We start from the raw sequence: 25487 nt of genomic DNA, 5'->3' as shown, positions 1-25487 counted from the left end.
CGGCTTGTAACTTTGCACAGAGTGATGATATATAGAAAGTTCCTGCAAATATATGCATGTATATGGATGCATTCACATTTCCTAATAAAAATAGTCTTTTGTTGACATTTCACCAACTTTAACAGCAGAAGAACTTGATGTGTGGCAATAATGGCAAGCCTCAGTTTTTTGCATTTTTGACAAAATGGTGATGTATAATCACTGGTCAGCTGCACAAAAACTGATGTGTAAAGGAGTCTGTATACTGTCCTTATATGTCCAAAGTTTCAAGTTGATTTCATGTTGAAATTACCTTACCTTGCCTTACCTAACGTATGGAAAATCTTGCACTTTCTTCCATTTTCAAAGATCAGTAATTGAACACGTGGTCTCTGTTTTAGCAATTTGATGATTTGACCTACTTAAAACTTTTTTGTCTGTTGTCTCATCGAATTTCATAGCTGTGGGAGAAATATTACCGGAGATACTGAAACTTTAAATGGATTTCCAGACAAAAAATAGAAAATTGAGGGTCAAAATATATAAAATTCCCAGATCGGAAAATGGGTGAAATTCTCAAAATTCAGCAAAAGCATTTTAATGAATTTAGTTGTGGGTCAGAAATAAGAAATAAACACCACAAACACTAATAAATATATGCAATCATGTTTTTTTCTCACTGTTTAGATCCACCGTCGAGGTCGAGCCCTGAGGAAGTTGGCCAAACAGCTGACTGAGGGCGCCGTGGTGTTGACACCTCGTTCCCTCCAGAACTACATCATGCCGTACGCAATGACGGCCCTGCTGGACGAGAAGATGCTGAAGGTGGTTTGAACACACAAAGGATGCTCTTTGTTTCTTTACTCGCACGTCTAACCAATCTTCTCTAAACCTGCAGCATGAGAACATGACATCGGCGTCGGTGGAGGTGGTCGGCGCTGTGTGTCGCCGGCTGACCTGGTCTAAGTATCTGTACTACCTGAAACACTTCGTCCACATCCTGCAGACGTCACAGGCCGATCAGAAACTGGCTGTCAGGTTGGTGTTTCCTTAGTCCTCTGAACTCCAAGTAGTTTCTGGGTGTTCTTTGCTCACTGTGGGCTCATTTTTCACCAAAACATGAACTCCTGCACCTCTATAGAAACAGCATAACCATGACTAGAAGTAGAGAAAACCAAAAAAAATGCCTTCTGTACAGTTTGACACAGTTGTATTGCTGTAAATCACAGAAAAGGAAAAACAAAAGTTGAATCTGTTTGAGTATTTATTTTCCTAAAATTTAAAAAAAAACTGCAATCAACATGTACAACATTTTTCCCAGAGGTGTTACCAATACTGAAAAAACAATAATGACTCTACATACTATAGATATTACATTGTACATTATGATATTAAATAAAATCACTCAAAAAAAACCCACCCATATTAATTTATTTTTACACAATCACTGTAAAAAATTGACAAAGCTGTAAATAATGTCCACATCAACAATCAGTATTTTTACATGTAGTCATTTGTTGAAATTACACAATTTTACTGTATTCAAATCACAAAAAGGAAATTATAATTAGCTTTTCATTAAACCACCTAGAAATCATGAGAGCAGCTTTTTTTTTTTTTTTTTTTAACAAAATAAGACTTGTAGAATAAAGTAATTTTGATGAAATACCACAGTTTAAAGTTACAATTTTGTCAGTTTTCCCCCCAAAAAATCACACGAGTAGTTCAAGAAATGACATAAAGTTGAACGTATGCAGGTCTGTTCTGTTTTTGCAGCTTGTAGCTTTAATAAATGGTGTAATTTTACCATTTAAAAAAATAAAATAAAACATGCATTTCAAAGATACTGGCAGGTTTTGGGGATCAGAAGTTAGTCACCTCATTGGTTTTGGCTGTCTTGTTAGCTTTAAATGTCCTGCTTCCTTTTAACACTTTAACAGATTATTGAAGAATTTTTATTAAGTCTCTATTTACACTTTTTCTTCTTTCCTCACATTTCTTTTACCTCCCTTCCCTCAGTTTGCTCGTGACTGTCCTTGAGGCTTTTCATTTTGACCATCAGACCCTCAGCAAAGAAATGGAGGCTGCCAAAGCCAGAGAAGGTGAGTGGCTTTATCAAACACTTTCTGTGTCGGCTCATACTTGTTTTTATGCACATTTATAGTATTATTGTATAAATTTTGTGTTTCCCTGACTTTAAGGTGTATGACAAGTCTTAAAACTAACGTCTGGAACAGGGAAAAGGAGTGTAAAAGCGTTCTTATAACTGGTTTGTGCTGCTGATTTTGCATCTCTTATCTCTATAGCACAGTTTATACACATTCAAGGTGCTTTACAATGGCAAAGAAATACATTCAGACGAATGATTTAAAGGTAGACATACATTAAAATCATACAAATAAAAGATAAAAATAGACATTAAGATCATAAAAGTGCATTAAAAGACAAGAAAACAGATTGAGCATCTAAGAGAAAGTTGAAGTAAACAATATGGTTTTCAGGCCTGATTTAAAAGAGCCAACGGTTTGAGCAGACTTCAGGTGTTCAGGAAGCTTGTTCCACAGGTGAAGAGCAGAATAGCTGAATGCTGCTTCACTATTTTTGGTTCTGATTCTGGGAACACACAGTAAACCTGTCCCTGTTGACCTGAGGGCTCTGAATGCTTCATATGGAGATAATAAGTCCAGCATGTATTTTGGTCCAATATCATTCAGTGCTTTCTTGACCAGGAGTAAGATTTTGAACTCTATCCTTTGACTAACAGGAAGCCAGTGTAGTGATTAAGTCTATGTCAAACAAACTAATTCTGATCAATGAGATAAAACAATATGAATCCATTTTTTTGAGAAGCTGGGCGTGTTACCATCGACGCAGATGGTGAAGATGAAGCTCCAGCCGGCGAATTGGACTCGAGCGACGACGAGGAAGCGATGGAGGTTGACAGTAAGGCTGCTTCCACTGATGTTCCCATGGAAACTGCTAACGGGGAAATGAATGGCAGCTCAGAGGAAGTTGCCGCCACTAAAACCAAGCAACAGGCGGCTCCTAAACTAGCGGCGGCGGCCAGCGGACTGCCGCAGAGCCGAGAGGAGCTGGAGTCTCTGATCGGTGCGATTCACCAGAGTGTGACCGACAGCGTCCTGCCTCGTCTGCACAAGTGTCTCACTGCAAAGGTACGACGTTCAAACACACTCAGCGTTGACATCAGCTCTGAAACCTTTCCTCAGCTGTGTAATAGAAGCAGAAATGTGTTTGTTTTAGGTGAAGCGCGACGAGGAGCACAAAGCAGTGAAGTCGAAGGATGTGAAGGACGAGGAGGTGGTCCGGATACCGATCGCCTTCGCTATGGTCAAACTGATGCAGACTCTTCCTCCACATGTGATGGAAGCCAACCTGCCCGGGTACGCAGCTGTGCTGTTTTTCACTCCTGTCACATTTTTACCCACTGTGGGCTCATTCATTTCTATAATATAAAGTCCTACACCTCTATAGAAACAAAACAGCCATGAAGTAGGAGAAAGAACTCAAATGACTTCTGTGTGTCTTGCCATAGTTGTAATTCATCAAATCGTTAAAAAAAGCAAAACAGACAAAATGAAAGTTGAATTTCTGTTATTTACTTTACAAAAATTGAAAAAACCTGGAATCAATATGTAAGTTCTGTAAGTGCCATCAGATGTTACCAAGAATGGAAAAAAATTGTGGATCTACATACTATAAATGTTTTACTGTTTACATTCCATGTCCTCTGTGCAATTCACCTGAAAAGTTCTTGAATTTTTGTCACATAACTCTTGGGTCCAGCTGAGTCAGTCATGACTTCTTAGTTGCACTGAGGAGCACAGAATTTTTCGTTTTTGACAGAATCATGGTTCCTGCAAAGGGATTGTTTTTCGTGGATGTTTAAATGGGACGAAGGAAATGTTTGCACATTCATTTATGAGGCCGGTACATAGGAGAAAGACATGTCTATCTCCAAGTTTCCAACAGACTTCTGCACACTGAATAACTTCCCAAAATACTTTTGGCATCCATAGAAATGGCTACGATTTGCCTGATGAAGATTTAGCATCAGAACGCTCCAAAAATTATTATTTTTTTTTAGTTAGATAATGTGCAGAAGTCTGATTTGAAACTTTTGGCACAGTGGTTTTGAAGAAATATCCTAATTTTAAGCTTAGATTTGGCTGTTTATCCCGATTAAACCAACAGTCAAACGTGATTAGTTTAATAATGGTCGGAAAATTGAAAATTTGACAATTTTTTTTCCGTTTTTACTGTGATTTGCTATAACAAATCATTTAATTTTGGCATTTATTTAAAAAACTTCCACTTCAAACCCACCCGCCAGAACAGCAAAGCATATGCTGAATACAAGCTCTAGGGACCTGACATAGATAAACATTAATTATTCTGCAGATTTTGTGCGTCTACATCGTTTCGGTCAGAATTTAGCTTCTGATCAATTGTTTACATGCATTTTTTTTAATCTGTGATTCTTCCAGGATCCTGATCAAGGTTTGTGTCCTGCTGAGGAACCGTTTCCAGGAGATCCGTGATGTGGCGAGAGGAACTCTGGTGAAGATCATCGAGACTTTAGGCTGCCGGTATCTGCACTACCTGCTCAAGGAGATGCAGGGTGTTCTGGTCAAAGGCTACCAGGTAGGAGGACGCACAAAACATACAAGCATGCAGACAGCTACAAAGACTTTAACCCTCTGAACCCCAGAACCTGCTGGTGGGTTTGAAAAGGATGTTATCTTAAAAACTTGCCAAAATTACACAGTTTTTCAGAACCAGAAACTAAAAACAGAAAATATTGTTGGATTTTCAATTTTCTTACATTCCTTGAACTAAACACATGTAACATGATCAGAATCTGTTGAGAAAATCAACCAAACCGAAGCTTAAAATGGTGACATTACGCTTTTTTGTCCATCAATTAAAAATACTGGTTAAAATTTTGCCCAAAATCAACCATTGCTCTAACTTGATCCTGTGATAAACAAAAACAAACCTGTGATTTTTCCACAATTGGAAAGCCATTAGTGACTCAGCTGTGAACAACAGTCACATGACAAAAGTTCAGGAACTTTTCAGCTGAACTGGGTTGAATTGCAGTCAGTGTTTACTCAGAGCAAAATGGAATATTGAAACTAAGTGCAAATATAAAAAGCAGAATTTGTATAGTACGTAGAAACAAAATAGAGTAAAATTAGTCTATAGCCCTGTTCGCACAGGATTAGTATTACCTGGGGACCTTTGGTGATTTGTAATAATTGCCGAGGAGGTCGGTGATCTTAATCCTGTACGAATGCGCCATGTTGGTAATTGGTAAAGTAATAATTCCCCTGCGAATTACCTACTATATTTCACCAAACACCGACATCCTGGGATAATACTAGTCCCATGTGAATCCGCATCTCGGTGATTGGGGGTATTTTAGTTGTTGTTGTTTTTTATTGCACATCTAACAATAGCGCTGTTACAGTATAGGCTTTTAATGTTTTTAAAGTTTATTCGCGTGGCCGGTGTCTGTTTTTTTTTTCGAGTAGCGGCCGGCCACTTTGCACACGGACGTGACAGCAATAGATGTTGTGACCTGCACAGATTTGACATCATCTCTCCTTCTAGTCATGATTATGATGTTTGCATAGAGGTGCAGGACTTTATATTGCAGTGAAAAATGAGCCTACAGTGAATAAAAATGTGACACGAGCGAAAAAGGCCCAGAAACTGCTTGGAGTTCAGAGGGTTAACGGTTGTTCTGATTCAGCAGACACACATAATTCAGCTAAGGGTTGACAGTAGTTTAATATATTTCAGTGTCACATAAATATTTAACATTTCATCTTAAACGTGAGAAACAAACAGGGTCAGATAACCACTGTTGTGTTGTCCGTTTGTGTCCTTCCTCCATCCAGGTCCATGTGTTAACCTTCACAGTCTACCAGCTGTTATCTGCCCTCAGTCCGACCCTGAACACCGGAGACCTGGACCCCTGCATGAACATGCTCATCGACGTAAGAACCTTCTGCTCCCTGTTTAAAACCTCACTGAACATCTGTTTTAGATGGACGTTTTTTAATTACATGCTAGATTTTCACGTGTGTGTGTCTTTGTTCTGATTCGTCTTTGGTCTTATTGATCAGATCTTTAACAACGAGCTGTTCGGTTCGGTGGCTGAGGAGAAGGAGGTGAAGGGAATCGTCTCCAAGCTGATGGAGGCTCGACACAGCAAGAGCATGGACTCATACGAGCTGCTGGCTCAGTTCTGCAGCAAAGACACCATCACTAAACTGATGCTGCCACTGAAGGAGGTCAGGAGGGTTTGATTCGATTTGATTTGATTTGATTTAGGAAACAAGAAAAGACATGTTTATTTAGAGAAAAATCTGTGTTGTCAAACTCAGAGGATAAAACTTTAAGCAGACAAAAAGGGACTTTCTCACTTTGTAGAAAAAAATATTTTCTCAGTTTAAAATGCTGCTGTTTTTAAAAGGAGGAAGACATGTCTAACTGCATTATTTAACCTTCTGTTAAATGATCACATCTGGTCAATTAAATTAAAAGAACAGACACAGAACTATACATTAATTTGCTTTCATTTGTCCTTTTTTCGAATCTGAACTCCAAATCCTGCTGGTGGGTTTGATTAAAAACAGCTTAAAAAATTGCCAAATTTACACGATTTCTCAGAACCAGAAACTGTAAAACAGAAAGAATCATCAGATACTAAACCTTGCGATGGTCTTTGAGCTACCCAGCTGTGATTTGATGTTCTTTTGGGAAAATTAACCAAATCTAAGCTGAACAATTGTGATGTTTAATCTTTGCGCTACATGTCTCATTGAGAAATTTGTCTTAAACAATTGCAGAAGTTTCTGCATCCAAAAAAAACCTGAACAAAAACATGAGACATGATTTGATGAAATATTGTGAATTTGAGCCTTGATTTGGAAGATCACATCACAGCTGAGTAGTTCAAGGACTGTCGGAAAGTTCAAAACTCAATGATTTTTTATGTTTTCACGATTTCTGGTTTTGAAAAACTGTGTGATTTTGGCAGTTTTTTTCTAAAAAACACGTGTCTATAAAACCAACTGGAAGGATTTTAGAGTTCTGAGGGTTAAATTGCTCGTTATTTTAAAATTTATATTTATAGTTCTCAAAATTCAGTTTGTTATCAACACATATTTATATGCAATATGTTTATCAAAATTCATAAATATATAGTAAAGCGCATTCAGACAAAATATAATTGAATACATCAACAAATGAAAAAGGTATTTAAATAAATATAAAAAAATCTAACTTTTTTTTGTTTATTTTTGCATTTGCAAGCTAGCTAACTAACTTAACTATGTAACAACAATGGTATCCAAACACACTAAGTGCTCATTTTCATTGTAGTTTAATTATAACAGTCGGTGCATATAATGTTTGTCATCCATCATCTACACTGTTGCAGTGGCTCTTGTAGCTAAAGTGTTTCAGACTGCTGACTAACTCAAGCTAAGTTAGCTTCTGTCGCTGAAGCTAATTTATAGTTTATTTGGTTCTATTTTTATCTTCTAATGCACATTTGTGGCCCGCAAAGTGTTAAAAAAAAGTCTAGTAAAACATAAAGTCATGGAAGTAGGGGGTGTTTTATATTTGTTTTGAAGTAAAATGTAACGTGTTGTTTTTTGGTTAGTTAATAGTTGTCATCATGGTGTAAAGTACTTGCTCACTCTTCCTTCTTCCCTCTGATCAGATCCTGGAGACGTCCTCCAGTCTGAAAGTTTGCAATCGGGTCACTGCTGTTCTGCGTCGACTCATCCTCGGCCTCCTCGTCAACACCGGAATGACTTCACAAGACGTCCTGCTGCTGAGCCACGGTTTGGTCAGCCAGAGTCTGCCGCTGCTCACCAAGAGAGACCGGTACGTTTACACTCTAGACCTGAAAATACCATCAATCACCCTGAGGCTTTGTTTTTTTTTATTTAGTCCTTATGATGTCTGCGTTTTCAGAGAGAAAGCATCGGCTAAGCCTCCTCCAGATCCCAGACTTCCTCCTCCCAGCTGCCTCCTGCTGCCTCCGACTCCCAAGAGAGGAGGCCAGAAAGCTCCTGTCAGCAGCCGAACCAACATGCACATCCTGGTGGACGCTGGACTCAAGGTGCTTATTGTCTAAAGACATGCATTTTATATTTACACTGTCATCTTGCACTTTTTAAACCCAGAAAACCCACTGGCAAAATCATCAAATTTACATCATTTTTCAGATCCAGAAACTGCAAATACAGAGACTACTGTCAGATTTTGAAATTTCCAACAATCCTTGAACTGCTCATGCTTAATGCGCTTTTAAGTGCCGCAACTTTTGCAATAACACAATTCTGAAAAAAAGCAAATATTTCGCACTTTTTGTCACAATTAATAAACCATTACTGACTTACTTGTGACCAACAGTCATATGAGGAAAATTCTGAGATTTTTCAGTTTAGCTGGGCTGAACTGCAGGCTGTGTTTACACTGAACAGATAGGAGACAGGTATGAACAAATAAAAAATGTGAACAGTAAAATAGCTACAGTATTGAGAGCCACCATTTATTTTTTCCACTATTAATAACACGTGTGAGCACTTGGAAAATGCTGAACATGTTGACTCCAGATTTTTTTTTTTTTACACTTTTGTCAAATAAATAAACAAATTTAACCATATTTTTTTCTTTTTTATGCATAGTTTTTGTCATTGTAAATGTGTTGTTCTGCATAAAAGACAACTTTGTGTTCTATCTACTTCTAGTCCTGGTTGTTCTGTTTCCATAGAGGTCCAAGACTTTATATTGCAGTGAAAAATGAGACCACAGTGAATAAAAATGTGAGCTTCAAAAAAAAAAAAAAAGACAGCCAGAAACTGCTTGGAATTCAGAGGGTTAAAGAGGAATTGATTTGTGTGTTTGAAAAAAAGCTCTCCTGTGTGTTTTTTTTTTAAAAATCTTTCTCAGCTGCTTCACTTGAGTCTGAAGAAATCCAAAGTGACGTCGTCTGATGCATCTGCTCTGGAGATGTTGGATCCTTTTGTTCTGCTGCTGCTCGACTGCCTCGACTCCATGCACGTCAAGGTACTAACGTTTACTCCTCTCAGAAATACATTTTACTATCACTAGTTGGTCACATTTGTTCTGGTCTTGCAAATAACTTCTTGTGTTTCTCAGGTGATCACTGAAGCTCTGGTTGCCTTCACTTTCCTGTTGAGGTTTCCACTTCCAGCAGTGGAGCAGAATGCCGGCCAGCTGACCCGGCAGCTCTTTGTCCTGCTGAAGGATTATTCAAAGGCTGGAGCTGCTCGAGGGGAAAACTACCAGCTGGTCCAGAGCTGCTTCAAGGTATCCGATAATAAATACACGAGTGTTTATTCCAGAGTGCTGGAAAGGAGTTCTACCTCAAATATTCTAGCTCCTTCTACCTCATCAACCCTGATTTAGCTTTTTGTCATAAACTATGGATATTTAATAGGATATCTGTGAAATTTTAGCTTGATTTATCAAATGTTTTCTGAGATATATACACTGCTTAAGAAAATTAAAGGAACACTTTTTAATCTAAGTATTGCATCAAGTCAGTTAAACATGTGGGATACTGCTCTGGTCAAGTAAGTAACAGAGGTGGTTTTTAGTCAGTTTCAGCTGCTTTGGTGTTCATGAAATTAACAACAGGTGCACTAGAGGGGTAACAATGAGATACCCCCCAAAACAGGAATGAGTTTACAGGTGAAGGCCACTGACATTTTTTCCCTCCTATTGTTTTCTGACTGTTTTTCACTAGTTTTGCATCTGGCTAGGGTCAGTGTCACTTCTGGTAGCATGAGGCGATACCTGAACCCTACAGAGGTTGCACAGGAAGTCCAACTCCTCCAGGATGGCACATCAATATGTGCCATTGCCAGAAGGTTTGCTGTGTCTCCCAGCACAGTCTCAAGAGCATGGAGGAGATTCCAGGAGACAGGCAGTTAGTCTAGGAGAGCTTGACAGGACCGTAGAAGGTCCTCAACCCATCAGCAGGACAGGTATCTGCTCCTTTGTGCAAGGAGGAACTGGATGAACACTGCAATAGCTCTAGAAAATGACCTCCAGCAGACCACTGGTGTGAGTGTCTCTGACCAAACAATCAGAAAGAGATGTAATAAAGGTGGTCTGAAGACCCGACGTCCTCTAGTGGGCCCTGTGCTCACTGACTGGCACCGTGGAGCTCAGTTGGCATTTGCCATAGAACACAGGAATTGGTAGGTCCATCAATGGTGCTCTGTGCTTTTCACAGATGAGAGCAGGTTCATCATGAGCACATGTGACAGACATGAAAGGGTCTGGAGAAACTGTGGAGAAAGTTATGCTGCCTGTAACATGGTTCAGCATGTCCGGTTTGGTGATGAGTCAGTGAAGGTCTGGGGAGGCAGATCCATGGAGGAACCCACAGACCTCTACAGGCTGGACAATGGCACACTGACTGTCATAAGGTATCAGGATGAAATCCTTGGACCCACTGTCAGACCCTACGCTGGTGCAGTGGTCCTGGATTCTTTCTGGTGTACGACAATGCCCAGCCTCAGGTGGTAAGAGAATTCATGCAGTTCCTGGAGGATGAAGGAACTGATACCATTAACTGGCCCCAACACTCGCCTGACCTGAATCCCATAGAACACCTTTGGAACATTATGTTTTGGTCCATCCGACACCACCAGGTTGCTCCTCAGACTGTCCAGGAGCTCAGTGATGCCCTGGTCCAGTTCTGGGAGGAGATTCCTCAGGACACCATCCATCGTCTCATTCGGAGCTTGTCTCGACATCATCAGACATGCATACAAGCACATGGAGGTCATACAAACTACTGAGTACCATTTTGAGTTGCTGCCAAGGAATTTCAGCAAGATGGACCAGCCTGTCACATCAGTTCTTCACTTTGAGTTTTGGGGTGTCTTGAATTTAGCCCTCCTGTGGGTTGATCATTTTCATTTCCATCAAACAATGTGGCATCTTTTCATTCCTAACACATTATCCAGTCCATATCAATGTAAATATCCAGTTTGTTTTTTCCTCTCATTGAAATACGATGTGTTTTCAAAGTGTTCCTTTAATTTTTTTTGAGCAGTGTATATTTTTAAATTTCCCATCAACCAACTTTTGGCACCTTTTTTTTGCACTTTTTTGCACTGGCTGTTTGAACGACAAAATCTGAGGAACCGTTTAAGTTAAAAGCCCAGAATTTTCACTCTTATTTCTCATCGTGACATTGATTCAGAATCTGCAAAATTGGATGAACAGATCAAATAATCTCTGATTATGGGCGAGTTAAAATATGAAAAAAAATGAAGCCGTCATCATGAAAAGTCACATCTTTGAAAACATTAACAAAAAAACAATAATGCAGAAGTCAGCTAGTGATATTTTCTGTATCATATGTAGCTCCATGTCATAATAATACAAACAAAACATATAGAATAAGAAGGCGAACTTTCATAACTGATAGATCTGGTATGACAAGTTATACCAAAAAAACTCCAGTACTGATAGATAGTCTAATCCAAGCAGAACAGAGTTCTGGAGTTTCAAAATAGTTCCATTTGTACATCACACATTTCATATTAAAAAGTTGTCACTATGTTTTATATTCTATTATTGTGGCATGTAGCTACATATGATTCAGAAAATATCACCAGTTGACTTATGCATTAGCAATTTTTTTGTTAACCTGAGCTCAAAGATGAGAATTTTAAATAATCGTTTACATTTGTGTTCATATATCAACTCACTCATATTCAGAGAATATTTCATGTACTTACAAACTTACAATATTACAGATTCTAAATCAAATTAAAGTCACAATTTCAGGCTTTTATATTTAATAGTTGTCATTCAGACAGCCTAAACTCTTTATGTGCAAAAAAAAAAAAAAAAAAAAGTGTGAAAAGTGGGTTGCTGGGCAAGTTTTTATTCTAAAGTTTATCTCAGAAAGTATTTAATTTATATCAAGCTAACGTTTCACAAATAGCCTTATTGTATTTGAAAAAATCAGAGATAGTGGAGCAGAAATTGTTCCAAAATTTTTAGTGAAATCCTGAAAAATTCACTTTGAATTGAAGAGACTATGATAAATAAACATGTTTGCTGTCTCAGACCATCACTATTCTCGTGAAGAACATCAAAACCAACGACATCTCGGAGACGCAGCTGCAGGTGCTGCTGGGATACGCCGAGGAGGACATCTACGACCAGTCGCGTCAGGCCACCGCCTTCGGCCTGCTGAAGGTAAACTAGCAGCTCCAGTTATAAAAACATGAGTTTCTGTAAAACCCCCAACCTGACTGAAGTGTTGGTTTCTGTGTTCCAGGCGATTCTGTCCAGGAAGCTGGTCGTTCCAGAGATGGAGGACGTGATGAAGAAAGTGGCCAAATTGTCCGTTACCGGCGGCAACGCTATGATCAGAATCCACTGTCGACAGGTGAGAACACATTTCTAGACTCTGCTGCTCTCTGGAGAAGAAAAATGAGTCTTGAATTTTTACGGAATATTATTTTTTGTGCAGATTTAATCCAAATCTGCTGGATTCTCCTTTCATATCTGCTCAGATCAACACACTTCTGCTGAAAAGTCTAAATTCACTCACAGCTGAGTCAATATCAGCTTTCCAGTTGCGCCAAAAAATACAGAATTTTTAGTTTTTCATAGAATTTATTTAGAGCAAACTGTTACTTTATGAAAATTTTAAAATGCAACATGTAGATTACAGTGATTGTAATGAAATACCACAATTTTAGCAACACAGTACTGATGAATGATGATATGAAGGGCCATAGATTCTGTGCATTTTTTTCTTTTTTTTTTCTTTCTTGCTCCTGTTGCTCATTTTTGACTAGTCGTGCAGCTCAATGGAACCATCACAATAATGACTAGAAGTAAAGAGAACAGTTATAATACCATATATCACAAAAAAAAAGTTGAATCTTTTATTATTTATTTACCAAAATTTGAAAAGACCTGGAATCAACATGTACAACATTTTTCCCTCTGCCCACAAGTGTTACTGATTCTGGAAAGAAATGATCTCTCTCCTACTGTAGATATTTTACTGCTTAGATTTTAAATTTGTTTCCATGCTTGTCTCCTGTCTGTTCTGTGTAAACACTGCCTGCAGTTCAGCCTAATTCAGTCAAAAAGTCCCTCAGTTTTTGTCATGTGACTGTTGGTCACAGATGAGTCACTTTTGGTTTAAAAGTTGTTCCCAAAAATACAGATTTTTATTTTTTTGTTACAGAATCTTTTTAGAGCAAATTGATGATTTTTAACAAAGTTTTAAATTAAACGTAGAATAAAGTCATTTTTAGGTAATATTCCAATTTCAAGCTTAGATTTGCTTAATTTCTTAGATGATTCCTTCTGTTTTTACTCTTGCTGGCTTTCACAAATGACATAATGTTGGCTTCTTTTTTTTTTTAACAAGAGCATACCTTTCAAATCTGGCGCTAGGGCTAATATGATTGAATATGGTTGATTGCTCCACGCTGGAGGAGAAAAACTGTAACAGAACGTTGTGCTTTGTGCAGATTTACCTGAAGTATCTGCTGGATTATCCTCTGGGGAGGAAGTTGAGATCACATCTGGACTTTGTTGTGGCTCAGCTGCACTACGAACACGACACCGGCAGGGAGTCTGCGCTGGAGATGCTGGCGTTCATCTTCCAGACGTTTCCTCAGGTGAGAACATTTACCGGCATCCAGAACTTGATCGCAGATTCTCAGCTCTGGCTGCTGTATCAGTCACAGAAATCAGACTCTGCAGCTAAGTTTGGTCTTTTTTCCTTCAGAAACTGCTGCTGCAGCACAGCGGCCTGTTCTTCGCCCCTCTGGCTCTTGTTGTCGTCAACGATGACTCTGCTCGCTGTAAGAAAATGGCTGCCATGGCCATTAAAGCTCTGCTAGCCCAGCTGGACTCGAGCCACCAGAACATCCTGTTCTCTGTCGTCAGCACCTGGCTGAAGGCGGAAAAGGTACGTGAAACTGAAACATACAGATATATGAAACCTCCATCGGAACAGATTTACCAAAAAGTGACTTAAAATCAGCAGTTTTTCCAAACTGTAACCAAAAATCCTCCAGGTTTTGTAAGTATTATGTAACGTTTTAGAGTAAGATCTGGATTATCCTGTGTTTCCAGGCCACTCTCCGGCGTCTCGGGGCTCAGATCTGTGGTCTGTTCGTGGAGGTGGAGGAGGAGAAGTTTGGCCGTAGACTGGATGAGCTGCTGCCACTGCTGGAGAAGGAGATCAACCCCGACAACTACGTAGACGTGAGTTAACGCACAGGGAGTAACTAAAGTTTAGGATGTGGGCCTTAATAATGCTCATTAACTGGACAGTCACTAGTGTTGATTTCAAAAGACAAAAGCATCTGCAGCCTTTCAGGATCGATCCATTATTTCCAAAGTGGGAAGACCAGACTACTTGTTCACAGTGTCTCGTTTTCACAGCTTTTATCCCATCCAACATAATAGAGACTGCTCAGCCTCACTTATTTAACATTTATTGAACATTTACTCAGAATCTGTTCCAGACTAACTGAAACTTTGTCAAAGAAGTTGTCTGTGGCTATACTTGGGTTCAACAGATGGTCAAAAAGTCATCTGTTAACATTTTGAATGTTTTATTTCATTTCCTATTTAGAAATCATCTGATCATGAGTCTGTTATTATTATTTCACTATTATTTAACTAGGTTAACCCTCTGAACCCCAAGTAGCTTCTGGGTGGTTCTTTTGTTGTTTTTTTTTGCTTCTGTCACATTTTTCCTCACTGTGGGCTCATTTTTCACTGCCATGACTACAAGTAGAGAGAACTTCGAAGTATATTTTGTGCGGTATGACACAATTATGTCATAAATCATAAAAAAGAAAAAAATTAAGTGGAATTTCTTTGATTTTTAATTGAACATATATCGAGAAACAAATGGAATCCACATGTAGAACATTATTCCAAGTGCCCACAGTTGTTACTGATGCTGGGAGAAAAATAGATATTTTACTAGTAAGATTTTTAATTTGCTTCCATATTTGTCTCCTGTGTGTTCTGTGTAAACGCTGCCTGCAGTTCAGCCCAATTCATGTTGAAAGTCTTAGAATTTTTGTCCCTTTACTGTTGGTTGCAGCGGAGTCACTAAAGGCTTCTCAGTTGTGCCAAGAAATACAAAATTTGTATTTTTTTTTACAGTATATGTTTAGAGAAAACTAATTGTTTTTGTCACATTTTTAAAGAAAAGTAGAATAAAGTGATTTTAGTGAAAAATCACAAGCTTGGATATGGTTAATTTTTCCGAACAAGCAGCACGTCACAGATGATGCATTCAAGGGCCATGGGAAAGTTGAAAATTCAATGAGTCCTTCTGTTTTTACACCTTCTGGCTCTGATAAGTTGTATAATTTTGGCTTTTTTTTTTGGAAAAGACAACGTATCTGTCAAATCTGCCAGCGTGCTCTCGGCTTCAGAGGATTAAAATGACTTAATATGCTGCAAATACTAGCTTTTTATGTTTATTTATAGCTCATTTAGGCTAATAAGGGGAGCAGCTAGAGTGCATTCAGAGCACTGTGATGAAATTAGTTTATGTGCAGATTTGTTTTCCCCTTGTGAATAATCCATTGGTTGAGGAGTAGGTGTCATCTTTGGTTTATTATAGCCCTACTGCAGTTTTATTAGCAGAAGGATGGAGGTTAGAGGTCAGTAAAAAGCAAATAATGTATAAATGTGTACCTTTTTCTGTCAGATTGAGGAAGAGCAGGAGGAGAAAGGAGCTGACCGGCTGTTGTTCACTTATCTGACTCTCATCACCAAACTGAGTCAACACTGTGGCCTGTTAGAGCTCAGCAACCCTCAGGACACACTTCATCACATGTGGAGTAAGAAACCAACACACTTTACCTCCTCAAATACGCACCTGAGTTCCACACATTCTCACTAAAACATGTTCTTTTCCTCTTCATGTCTTCAGCTCACATCGAAGCCCACCTGCGCTACCCTCACTGCTGGGTTTGGCTCACCGCCTCGCAGCTCTTCGGTCAGCTGTTTGCAGCTCAGCCGGCTGAGCAGCTGGTTTCCGTTTGGCGAGGAGAAGGAGACGCTTCGTCTTCAGCCACTAAATTCATCACCAGCAACCTGGACAAGAAGGTGAAGCCGCGCTTTCTTTCCACAGTGTAATTTCTGCACCTTAGTCTCATCTTTTTAACATGATCTGACTTCTTTCCCTTAGATGAGAGAGCTGGCGTTGTCGTTCTGCTATCAGCTGCAGTCAAAGTTCCTCGATACAGCGTCAGGAGAGCAGGTGAACAAAAAGCAACAACTTTTCTTCATTTCAAACTGTTAAATTATGCAGATTTTTTTTGGTTGACACATTTTTTTGCTTCACTTCCAGGTGATCAAGAACCTGCTCTTTGTCGGTAAAGCCATCTACCTCATTTCCCCCGAGTCAGACGTTGCTCCGCCTCAGGAGGAAGTGAAAGAGGAAGAAGAGGAGGAAAAGGAGGAGGAAAATGGAGAAGAAGGAGAAGAGATGGAGGAGAAAGAAGAGGAAGAAGACGACAAGGACGATCGACCTCCTTCGCTTCTGTGGCTGATTAAGAAATTGTCTTTAATGGCAAAGAGAGAAGCAGCGTATTCTCCCAAAATTCCCCTCAAGGTAAACAAATAACCAGTTTATTTAGCAGCTGATGACTCTCTATTGTCAAAGCTGTAGCATTATTTGTGCATTTATCTTTTCCTCCACAGAGAACATGTGTGTTTAAGTTCCTGGGAGCAATAGCCATGGATCTGGGAAAAGACCGGCTCGACCCATATCTGACCACCATCATCACTCCACTGTACAGAGAGCTGGACAGCACGTATGCAGAACAAGGTAACTGCTGCGAAACTGTCTAAAAATACACTCATCATTCAGGTTTTAACCCTCTGAACCTCTAAACCCACCGTTTAAATGTTGTCTTTAAAAAATCGGCCTAAATGACACCATTTACCAGAGCAAGAAACTGTAAAAACACAAAGAAATGTCAGATTTTGAACTTTACCGACTGTTTTTGAACTACTCGTTTGTGACACAACATATTGTTGCATCAGAAAAATTAACAAAATCCAAGCTTAAAGTCAATATACTAAACCAAAATCCTTTTTCACTACTCTCAAGTGTAAAAGCTGAATGAACAGGTGGGTTTTCAACATTCCAGCAGGTCGTGAACTTCTCATATGTGACCTTAAAGGCCAAAAATGAACCAAATCTAAGCCTGTGATATTTCATCAAAATTACTTTGTTCTCCCTGTCTCACTTTTAAAATATCGCCAAAAGCAACCAGATTCTGTAAAAACAACACTTTTCAGAACAACCGTGAAGGTCTCTGTAATGCTAAACCTGCCAGCTGGTTTGAAAGGTGTGATATCATTTTTTAAAAAGTGCTAAAATTGCACTATTTTCAGATGGGGAAACTCCAAAAAACTTGTCTTTCTTTGGATCTTCAACTTTTGTAAAACTTGATATATTGTTCAGACTGGTAATAAAAAACAAACCCAAGCTAAAGATTGTGATATTTAATCACTTAATTCTACATGTGTGATTAAAAAATAAATTGTTAGCTGTAACCAGATTTTGTTAAAAAGAAAAAAAAATTCTGCAGTCTTTGTCCAACCGTGAAGCCAAAAGTGACAAAAATTAAAGTACATTTTGGCTGAACTGCAGAATGTGTTCAGACAGAGCAGAGAGGAATCAAGTATAGAAACTAATTAAAAATGTAAGTAGTTAAACATCTATAGTATGTCACTGTTTTTTCCCAGCAGTGGTATTTTGCACATGTAAATAATCAAAGAAATTAAACCTTAGTGTTTTTTTCCCCTGTATGATTTATGGTGTTAAAATTGTGCCATATTGCATATTTTAAGTTCTTTGTACTTCTAAACATGGTTATTCTGTTTCCATAGAGGTGCAGGACTTTATAGTGCAGTAAAAACTGATAGGAGCAAGAAAAAAAGCTGCTTTGTGTTCAGAAGTTTAACCCCTTTATCGATGATCTCTGCATAGATCCAACATTGAAGAACTTGGCCCAGGAGCTGATCGAGCTGCTGAAGAGACAAGTGGGGTTGGAGAGGTTTTCTCTGGCTTTCTCTGCTGTCCAGAAAGAGTTTTCACAGAGACGAGCGGCTCGCAAACGACACCGAGCCATGCAGGTACGATGGACGTTGAAATATGCGCTAACACAAAACACCTAAACGTCGGTCTATAATCGATTGCCTCACATTTGTTTTCTGTTCTCCCAGGCGGTGGCTAATCCAGACATCGCTGCCAAGAAGAAGCTCAAGAAACACAAGAACAAAATCGAAGCCAAAAAGAGGAAGATCGAGTTCCTGCGGCCGGGATATAAAGCTAAAAAGCACCGGAGTCACGCACTCAAAGACCTGGCGATGGTGCAGTGATCTGAAGGAGCCGCTACAAGGACACCAGGTGGGAGTGAAAGATGATCAGCTGACTCAGGACTCACAGGAGGCTTCAGCTGGACGCTGCAGATGTACAAGTTTGACCTCTTAATGTTACATTATGACTCTTAACATCCTAATTACCATGCCAGTTAGTTTAAAAAAAAGAAACAGATGCTTCACCTTGGTGCTGAGCCAAGTGTGTGAAGGATGTTGTGCGAAAACCCACCTATTCAACACGGAGAACTGAGACGTCCTGTAACAGCTGCCACACAGCAGGACGCCTCTGTATCCCCGATGACAGTAATTCCTGTGAATTGCAGATCAAAGCTCAAGTCTATTTTTTATTTTCCTGACTGTGGAGCTGATTGAGCTGAGATTTATATCATGTGCAGTTGAATGTACGAGTTTTTGTAATTAAAAAAACATCCGACGCGGTCACTTTATCCGATGTCGCCGTTTTAAACTAAAAAAAAAAGTCTGAACGTTGGTACAATCACTGATAGCAGTCTTTACTGAGAATCATTTTCACTGTACAAGCAGATATAAATATGCACCCAGAAAACTTTCAGCATACAGTTAGTGTTCAGTAACTAAATGACTAATATGCCAAAGCTGCAACCAAGGATTTCAATTGGGGGAGGTGGGAAAAAAAAGGTTTTAACCACTGAATTATTTAAAAACAACACAAATCAACAGGAAGAAAAAGCATAGAAATCCATGACGTTGCATCTGCAAGACTACAAAAACAAAAACAGCAAAGGCTGCAGTAACACTTGGCTAGTGGACAGTAGATGCAGAGAAATTGTTTGCTTTTCTCTGAGTTTGGGATCTAGTGAAGGAAATCAGTCTTAAGCCTGCAGAGGTATGTTGGATTAGTTTAACCTGCTAGATCACCATGGTAACATATACCACACAGCTAACCCAGTCTGGAGGAGATTCTGTTCAGTTTGGGATTTTAAATCAGCTGCAAGAAGCAGAAGCACCTTCTTTCACCAATTCCCTGTTTTATTTTTACATTCTTCATTATAACAACCTGTTCTTCTCAGATAGGCGGAACAACATTTCTCCATTTTGCGCAGAAACAAACAGAGCCTGGTTAACAGGAAGTTGCTAACCAAGTTTTAGGTTTTGACAAGCCAGCTAACGAACCGAAAGCCCGGCTATGTTTAACTTGCTTCATAGTGTAGCCCTAAAGTCTCAGATTTGTCCTGTCAAATCTGTGATATCTGTTCTTTTATGGGAAAACGCTGCCTCCTTATGGTTCTATGTTGCATCTTTTCACTGTTGCACACAACTTACTGAATCTCTCCGGGAGAAGTTAACTGATGCAGAAATGCCACAGAATCTCCTCTTAACCCACAGCAATTTCTTATAGTGTCAAAGCTACTGCAAACGGAATAATAAAAATAGCAACAATTAGCATTTGTTCACACAGGTGTTGCCGACTGACACTCGGATGCATTTCCGAACCTTAAGAAAATGCAGACACCACGATCGAACTGCTGCCCTTCAGCCTTGAGGTTCTCCAGAAACTTCACATGTCCAGTCCAGACGTTACTGCAGCCTTCACTTCTCAGTCCCAGGCTTGAAAGGCGTTAGGCATTGGGATTTGGCCAAGGCTTCAGATGGGTGTAGGGTGGGGAAAAGGACAGAGGAGAGAATAGGAGTGCAATCACCAGTCCAAAGAAAGTAGGGAATGGGGGAAGGGGACAGTCACAAGGCTTCATACAGAGGGGCCAGAGGTCAGGAGTATGTACAGACGAGATGGCAGCCTTTACTGCCGACTCTTCAATGAATCCACCAACCTGCGAGCACAGAGCAAATACGGTTGAGCTTCAGTAAACACAGAGAAGAGATAACATGTTGTGCAATATGTACAGTGCTATTATAAAGTATTTTCTTTCATGTCAAAGTGAGAACAGATACAGAGGTTGTGCAAGCACTAACTGCTGCCTGAGTTCTTCACCAGTCAAAGCTTAATGGTAGAAGAGCAAAGAGAAAGATACTGTGGAAAAAAAAATCTTAACTAGAGATCATCAGAAGGCATGTGAGAGACTGTAAAACACCAATTGGAAGAAGTTTCTATGGTTGGAAGGGACTAAAATGCAGCTTTTTAGCCATAAGACTAGATGTAGTCACCATCAGCACTGTAAAGCATGGTGGTGGCATCATCATGATGTGGGGATGTTTCTTCTATTTCTATACACGTAAGTAAAGTATAACCTACCACTCCATGGCTTCGTCCAGGCCTGTGCCTTTCAAGGCCGAAGTCTTGAAGATCTGCCATTTTCTGTCTTTGAGGGCAGGAAGGCCCAAAGCGTTGGCGACTTCAGTCGGCGTCATCGCCTGGTCCATGTCCTGTTTGTTCGCAAACACCACAAGGATTGCCTTCTTCAGCTCTTCTTCCTGGATGTGACACAAATTAAATCATGATAACATGGCATTTTCAGCACTAATTTCCAAATAGCCAGCGAGTCAAGCCAAGCAGCTGCCTGACATATCTCTTATCAAGGTCAATAATATGTGTAATAATTGTATTTAATTGCATTTAAATACCACAGATGTTAAAGCTTTAAGATATTTTGCTTTGTCTGAGTTGATGCAGTGTGAAGTGGTCTGTCTTAACGGTCATTTCAGGTGGTCAGTTTTAAAAACTTGGAAGGCTGAATGTACATGTGACAATTTTTCAAATTGAATTTTGGGGACAAGATTCGACTAATCCAATCGAAATAATCAGATTAGTTGAGCTGACCTCAGAATTTGACTAATTCAATCTAAAATGTTCATTTTAAAAGTAGAAACTTTTTTTGTCAATCTCAAATTTACACAATTATATGACTTTCAAGCCATATTTAAATGCAACTACTGCAATAATGCAACTTAATAGTCATAAAACAGGGTATGTTTTAAGGCGTGGCTACCTTGCGACAGTCAGATCCAACTTTCGCTTATCATGCCTGATTTCAAAAAACTCCAAGACTGCAACGGGCAAATTCCAAATTGACGTCACAGTGGTTGCATCCATCTTTTATACACGGGTGCTCGACAAATGAATATCAAGGTATCATGGTGTTTTCAAACTGATAAAATTTCTAAGAGACCTAAAAGCCTAGCTGAAAGAGGTCACACTTGCCTCCAACATGGCCACCAGCTCAGACTTTGAGATGCCCATCCTGTCGCGGTCGCTGCTGTCAACGACGTAGATGACGGCATCTGTGTTCGAGTAGTAACACCGCCAGTAGGGCCTGTACAGCAGAGAGATCAGGTCCATCAATGGGCAAATAAGACATGGCTATACAGTAAAACGAGGCAAGACATTTAACCTGTGAAGTGAAGTAAGTTAAAATAATGTGAGAAAACCGATGAGGAGGAATCTCATCATGGTTCAAAAAATGTCAAATCCAACACAGACACTGGTTTTCTCTATTAATATCCAGTGTCCAAATTGCTCTTTAGAGCTGTGTTCTTGTTCCACAGCCATAAATTTCACACTTTTGCACCTGGAGGCTCAGCAGCACAGTCACCATCTGTCATTCACACCTACCTGATACTCGTCTGTCCTCCCAGATCCCACACTTGGAACTTCAGGTTTTTGTATGTGACTGTCTCGACGTTGAAGCCGATTGCTGCAGAGAGAAGAATCCAAACGGTGAGGGCAGAGAACATGAGGCGTATTATTAGCATCATCTTATCTGGATGCACAGTGGTTGTTCTGCAGAGTGCTGCAACTATGATACGCTAACAGTGTATTGTCAAGCTACGGACAATATGAAGGAGGCAGTGGGAGGAATAAATAATGCTAAATTTTAAGTAAGGATTTTTTCAAAAACTAGCTAAAATTATATTTATATGTCTTGTCCTATAACAATAAATTACAGACTGTGAAATTGTGATCGATAGCTTCCAGTATGCAATGGTTCGGACATATCAAAAGTTTTGGTTGCACAAAGGGGACCTACACAATATTAAGAATGTGTTTTTAATGTTTTGTACATCATAAAAGACATATCATTTCCCCACTGTGGGGTCAACAAAGTTTATCTTATCTTGTAAGGAGTCGACACCAAGGCTAAACATCTGTGTCATTATTCTTCTTCAGAACTGGTTTATAGTTTGAACCTGCCAGGCTGAATTATTCCAATATCCCACTGTGTAGTGTAGACTAGTTTTACAGCGTTTGAGCTGAGCTGTAGGTGAGCTGGTGTGCTAAAGTTGCAGCAAGTAGCAGAAGGGTGAATGGAGATAAAGGCAGGGACTAATCTGCATGTTCACCAGTTTGCGCAAAGTAAAGGAAAGGAAGTTGTACAGTTCAATCCAAGCCATTTTATGGTATTAAGGGATTATTTCCAGTGCCCTCTAAAAATACATAGCATTATGTCTTTATTCTACCTAAATGGTAGTCCACAAAAATCCTTAAATCCATAAAACCCCAGTGACACGCACATTTCTGGGGGAACAGTAATAAAAGTAATAACATGGAAAACAGTGCTCAAAGTGTACAGAAATGTTGTACACTAAACTTCACCTACAGAGTTTGCTCAATTACTTGTCCAAAGGTGAGGTGCACATCTTTTGATATTTGTAGTTTGGATCAGGTTTCATTTAAAGTATAATCTTTGTTTCCACACAAATCGTTCTCCGGCTAAAGGACACAAATTTATCAGTAGTACACATTTTTTTTATGTCCTTGTTGACTTTAGGCCACTGGTGTTTGTTTTGACACTCAGTGGTAGTGAAAATCATGCAACTGACATTTGAAAGCTATACAGTTCCAACCAGTAAAACTTGTTTTTCCCACCGGCTTAGCTTCTCTAAAGACTATGTGTCAAAGAGGAATGTTGGCCAGAATAAATTGTGCCTCCAGGCTTATTGGTTGATGCCGTACATAATCTAATCACACAGCATAAATAGGCTGTTCTCTTAAGACTAAAGTTAAAAATAGTGCATCAGATTAACTGAGAGTTTAACTGTTTTGAATCCAAGCATAGACTGCACAAGAATGAAATAAAGATTTAGAGGAAACTGGTACATACTGGGGATTGTGGTGACCACCTCTCCAACCTGAAGCCTGTACAGAATAGTGGTTTTTCCTGCACCGTCCAAACCCAGGATTAAAATCCTCATTTCTCTGGTGCCGAACAGGCCCGAGAAGAGACTAGAGAACAACCCACCTGGAAGAAAGACACACACAGGAGAACAAATTAGTGCTTCATCATATATCATTTCAGTATCGACATATGCGCAAGAGTGTGATGTGAAGTGAGGCAAATTACCTCAAACACATCATACTACAATTTTTTTGCTGCTTGGTACAACAAGAAAACTCAAGTGGTACTTTATTTCCAGGACTGATCTACAAGAAGTCTGTTCTCTTGGGTCCTTTTTCTTTCTAACGTAATTTACAAGACAGAGTTTGTTTGCATGCAGTTTCCACATGTGCAAAGCAAAATGAGCGAAGAGCAGCAAGCAAAAAGCAAGCGTTGGTTGCATAAAGAAATTCGACATCAGTTGTAGGAAAATATTTTAGCAGTGTCTTGTAAATGTTGCCACTACACAATGCAATGCAATAAACGCTGTAACTATTTAAATGAACACCATAAAGCTCAGCACAAAGCCAGATTTGAATGCCATCCGAAGGAAAAAATATTTTGAATGCCTTTGCATGTGTTACACCAACACAGATGCACAGAGAGAGACACTGAAAATAAGAAGGTTTGGTTGCAAAAGAATATTGGAAATCTGATTTTTTTTTTTTTTTTTGTCTACAGAAAGGATGATGCTCACAAAAAACAAGCCCTTTGTTGGGAGTGTTTTGTAATTGCTGTCACTACATAAGGATATTTGTTTGACTATTTAAATCAGCTCTCTGTGACAAATGAGAAGTCTGATCTGAATGTCACCCAGAGTAAAAAGCTATTTTGGATCCCTTTGCCATTTCTACACCATATTAGAAAGCTTCCAAACTACTTCTTTCAGCACTTTTTATGCAGAGACACTCTCTTAGAAATTCACCCCAATCATTACAGAATGCCTGATTCTATCCAAACAGAATTATTCAAGCCATCTTTAATATCACAATATATATTACAGAAAAACTAAACTCAGTTCCAGTGCAAAACGATAATCTATTATCATGAATTACCCTAAGAAACGTGGTAAAATCACCCCAGTCATTCTAGTGTTTTCAAATAGAGTTATTCAAGTCATCTGATAAAATGTCCTGTATTTTTTCACAGCCCTCGTGCGTAGAAAATGTACTTTTCAAAAATAATTTATCACCTGGATTTCATTAGTGGTATTCTAAATCTTTTTGACATAAAATAATTCAAATGTCAAACGACAAAGACTATCAAACTAGTAAAGGCACTGTAGAGGCACTTAAAAAACAGAAGTGAGAAAACGACAGCACATGTGGTGAATATGTTTTTAGCATCGGAAAATTTTACTTTTCCTGTTTGGTGGCCTCATTTACTGTCAGCATCAGTCAGATGGGGAAGAAAGCTACTTGAAGTTAGCTTAGCAACAGCAGCTGACTCTAAGGCATGCTGGTGCTAACTGAGGACTGCAGACTGTTGTGCTTTATCCCCGTTACCAATGTGAATTTATTAATTAACATCAATGCTCGGAAGAGCTTGGAAATACTAAAATGTGATGAGTGAAAATCACATTAATTGCTGTAAACAGCTAACGTCAGCTAACAAGCTAGCTGGCTACAGGCGCACTGCGCTTTAAATGGAACAAGCAGCAACGAAATGGGGATGTACGGGCGGCTAAACAGGACGTCACATGTAAATAAAGTAAAAATGAATATTGAACTGATCGAAAATTAAATTGCTCACCCATTTTGATAAGAAATAGTCCCAATTTTACCAAAGCAGTGACAGGATGGTTGGACTGAAAGCTTCTTCCGTCTGGTTGACGTGTCGCTGGTCGATGTCACCAACTGTGGCCTGGATTTCGCTTCGCAAGATTCGTCACAAACAAATGCTACCAATAACTGTAAAATAATCATAAATAGGCAA

At 39.2% G+C, this 25487-nt stretch overlaps 2 protein-coding genes across 2 annotated transcripts in view; one reads left to right on the top strand and one right to left on the bottom strand.

Moving 5' to 3' along the window:
- utp20 (UTP20 small subunit processome component) overlaps nucleotides 1-18908 on the top strand; it is a 44276-nt gene extending 25368 nt beyond the window's left edge. The window contains exons 38-61 of the mRNA XM_055006414.1: nucleotides 667-804; nucleotides 878-1017; nucleotides 1999-2081; nucleotides 2830-3152; nucleotides 3241-3380; nucleotides 4485-4641; nucleotides 5904-6002; nucleotides 6132-6299; nucleotides 7736-7902; nucleotides 7993-8140; nucleotides 8974-9090; nucleotides 9184-9354; nucleotides 12139-12270; nucleotides 12353-12463; nucleotides 13566-13715; nucleotides 13826-14008; nucleotides 14176-14307; nucleotides 15776-15908; nucleotides 16001-16176; nucleotides 16259-16330; nucleotides 16421-16684; nucleotides 16774-16900; nucleotides 18071-18216; nucleotides 18307-18908. Coding sequence (XP_054862389.1) covers nucleotides 667-804; nucleotides 878-1017; nucleotides 1999-2081; nucleotides 2830-3152; nucleotides 3241-3380; nucleotides 4485-4641; nucleotides 5904-6002; nucleotides 6132-6299; nucleotides 7736-7902; nucleotides 7993-8140; nucleotides 8974-9090; nucleotides 9184-9354; nucleotides 12139-12270; nucleotides 12353-12463; nucleotides 13566-13715; nucleotides 13826-14008; nucleotides 14176-14307; nucleotides 15776-15908; nucleotides 16001-16176; nucleotides 16259-16330; nucleotides 16421-16684; nucleotides 16774-16900; nucleotides 18071-18216; nucleotides 18307-18462 — 3633 coding nt within the window. The 3' untranslated portion in view covers nucleotides 18463-18908. The remainder of the gene's footprint in view (nucleotides 1-666; nucleotides 805-877; nucleotides 1018-1998; nucleotides 2082-2829; nucleotides 3153-3240; nucleotides 3381-4484; nucleotides 4642-5903; nucleotides 6003-6131; nucleotides 6300-7735; nucleotides 7903-7992; nucleotides 8141-8973; nucleotides 9091-9183; nucleotides 9355-12138; nucleotides 12271-12352; nucleotides 12464-13565; nucleotides 13716-13825; nucleotides 14009-14175; nucleotides 14308-15775; nucleotides 15909-16000; nucleotides 16177-16258; nucleotides 16331-16420; nucleotides 16685-16773; nucleotides 16901-18070; nucleotides 18217-18306) is intronic.
- A 45-nt stretch (nucleotides 18909-18953) lies between these two features.
- On the bottom strand, nucleotides 18954-25460 carry arl1 (ADP-ribosylation factor-like 1). The gene is made up of 6 exons (XM_055006415.1): nucleotides 25305-25460; nucleotides 23499-23636; nucleotides 22010-22091; nucleotides 21595-21710; nucleotides 20693-20867; nucleotides 18954-20270 (listed from the first exon to the last, which is right to left on the bottom strand). Exons 1-6 carry the CDS (start codon nucleotides 25306-25308, stop codon nucleotides 20240-20242), a joined length of 546 nt encoding a protein of 181 aa, XP_054862390.1. The 5' UTR covers nucleotides 25309-25460; the 3' UTR covers nucleotides 18954-20239.
- Between the last annotated feature and the right edge of the window lie 27 nt (nucleotides 25461-25487).

Source organism: Amphiprion ocellaris, chromosome 21 (genome assembly GCF_022539595.1).
Source record: "Amphiprion ocellaris isolate individual 3 ecotype Okinawa chromosome 21, ASM2253959v1, whole genome shotgun sequence".
Lineage (NCBI taxonomy): Eukaryota > Metazoa > Chordata > Actinopteri > Pomacentridae > Amphiprion > Amphiprion ocellaris.
Note: the sequence above shows the minus strand (reverse complement) of the source record. Positions and strands in the feature narration are given on the sequence as shown.

Coding starts and splice junctions, on each gene's coding strand:
- arl1 (XM_055006415.1), bottom strand. Junction 21,711..22,009: donor GGAGGACAGACGAGTATCAG/GTAGGTGTGAAT, acceptor TCTGCTGTACAG/GCCCTACTGGCGGTGTTACT. Junction 20,868..21,594: donor GGTGGCCATGTTGGAGGCAA/GTGTGACCTCTT, acceptor ACATCCAGGAAG/AAGAGCTGAAGAAGGCAATC.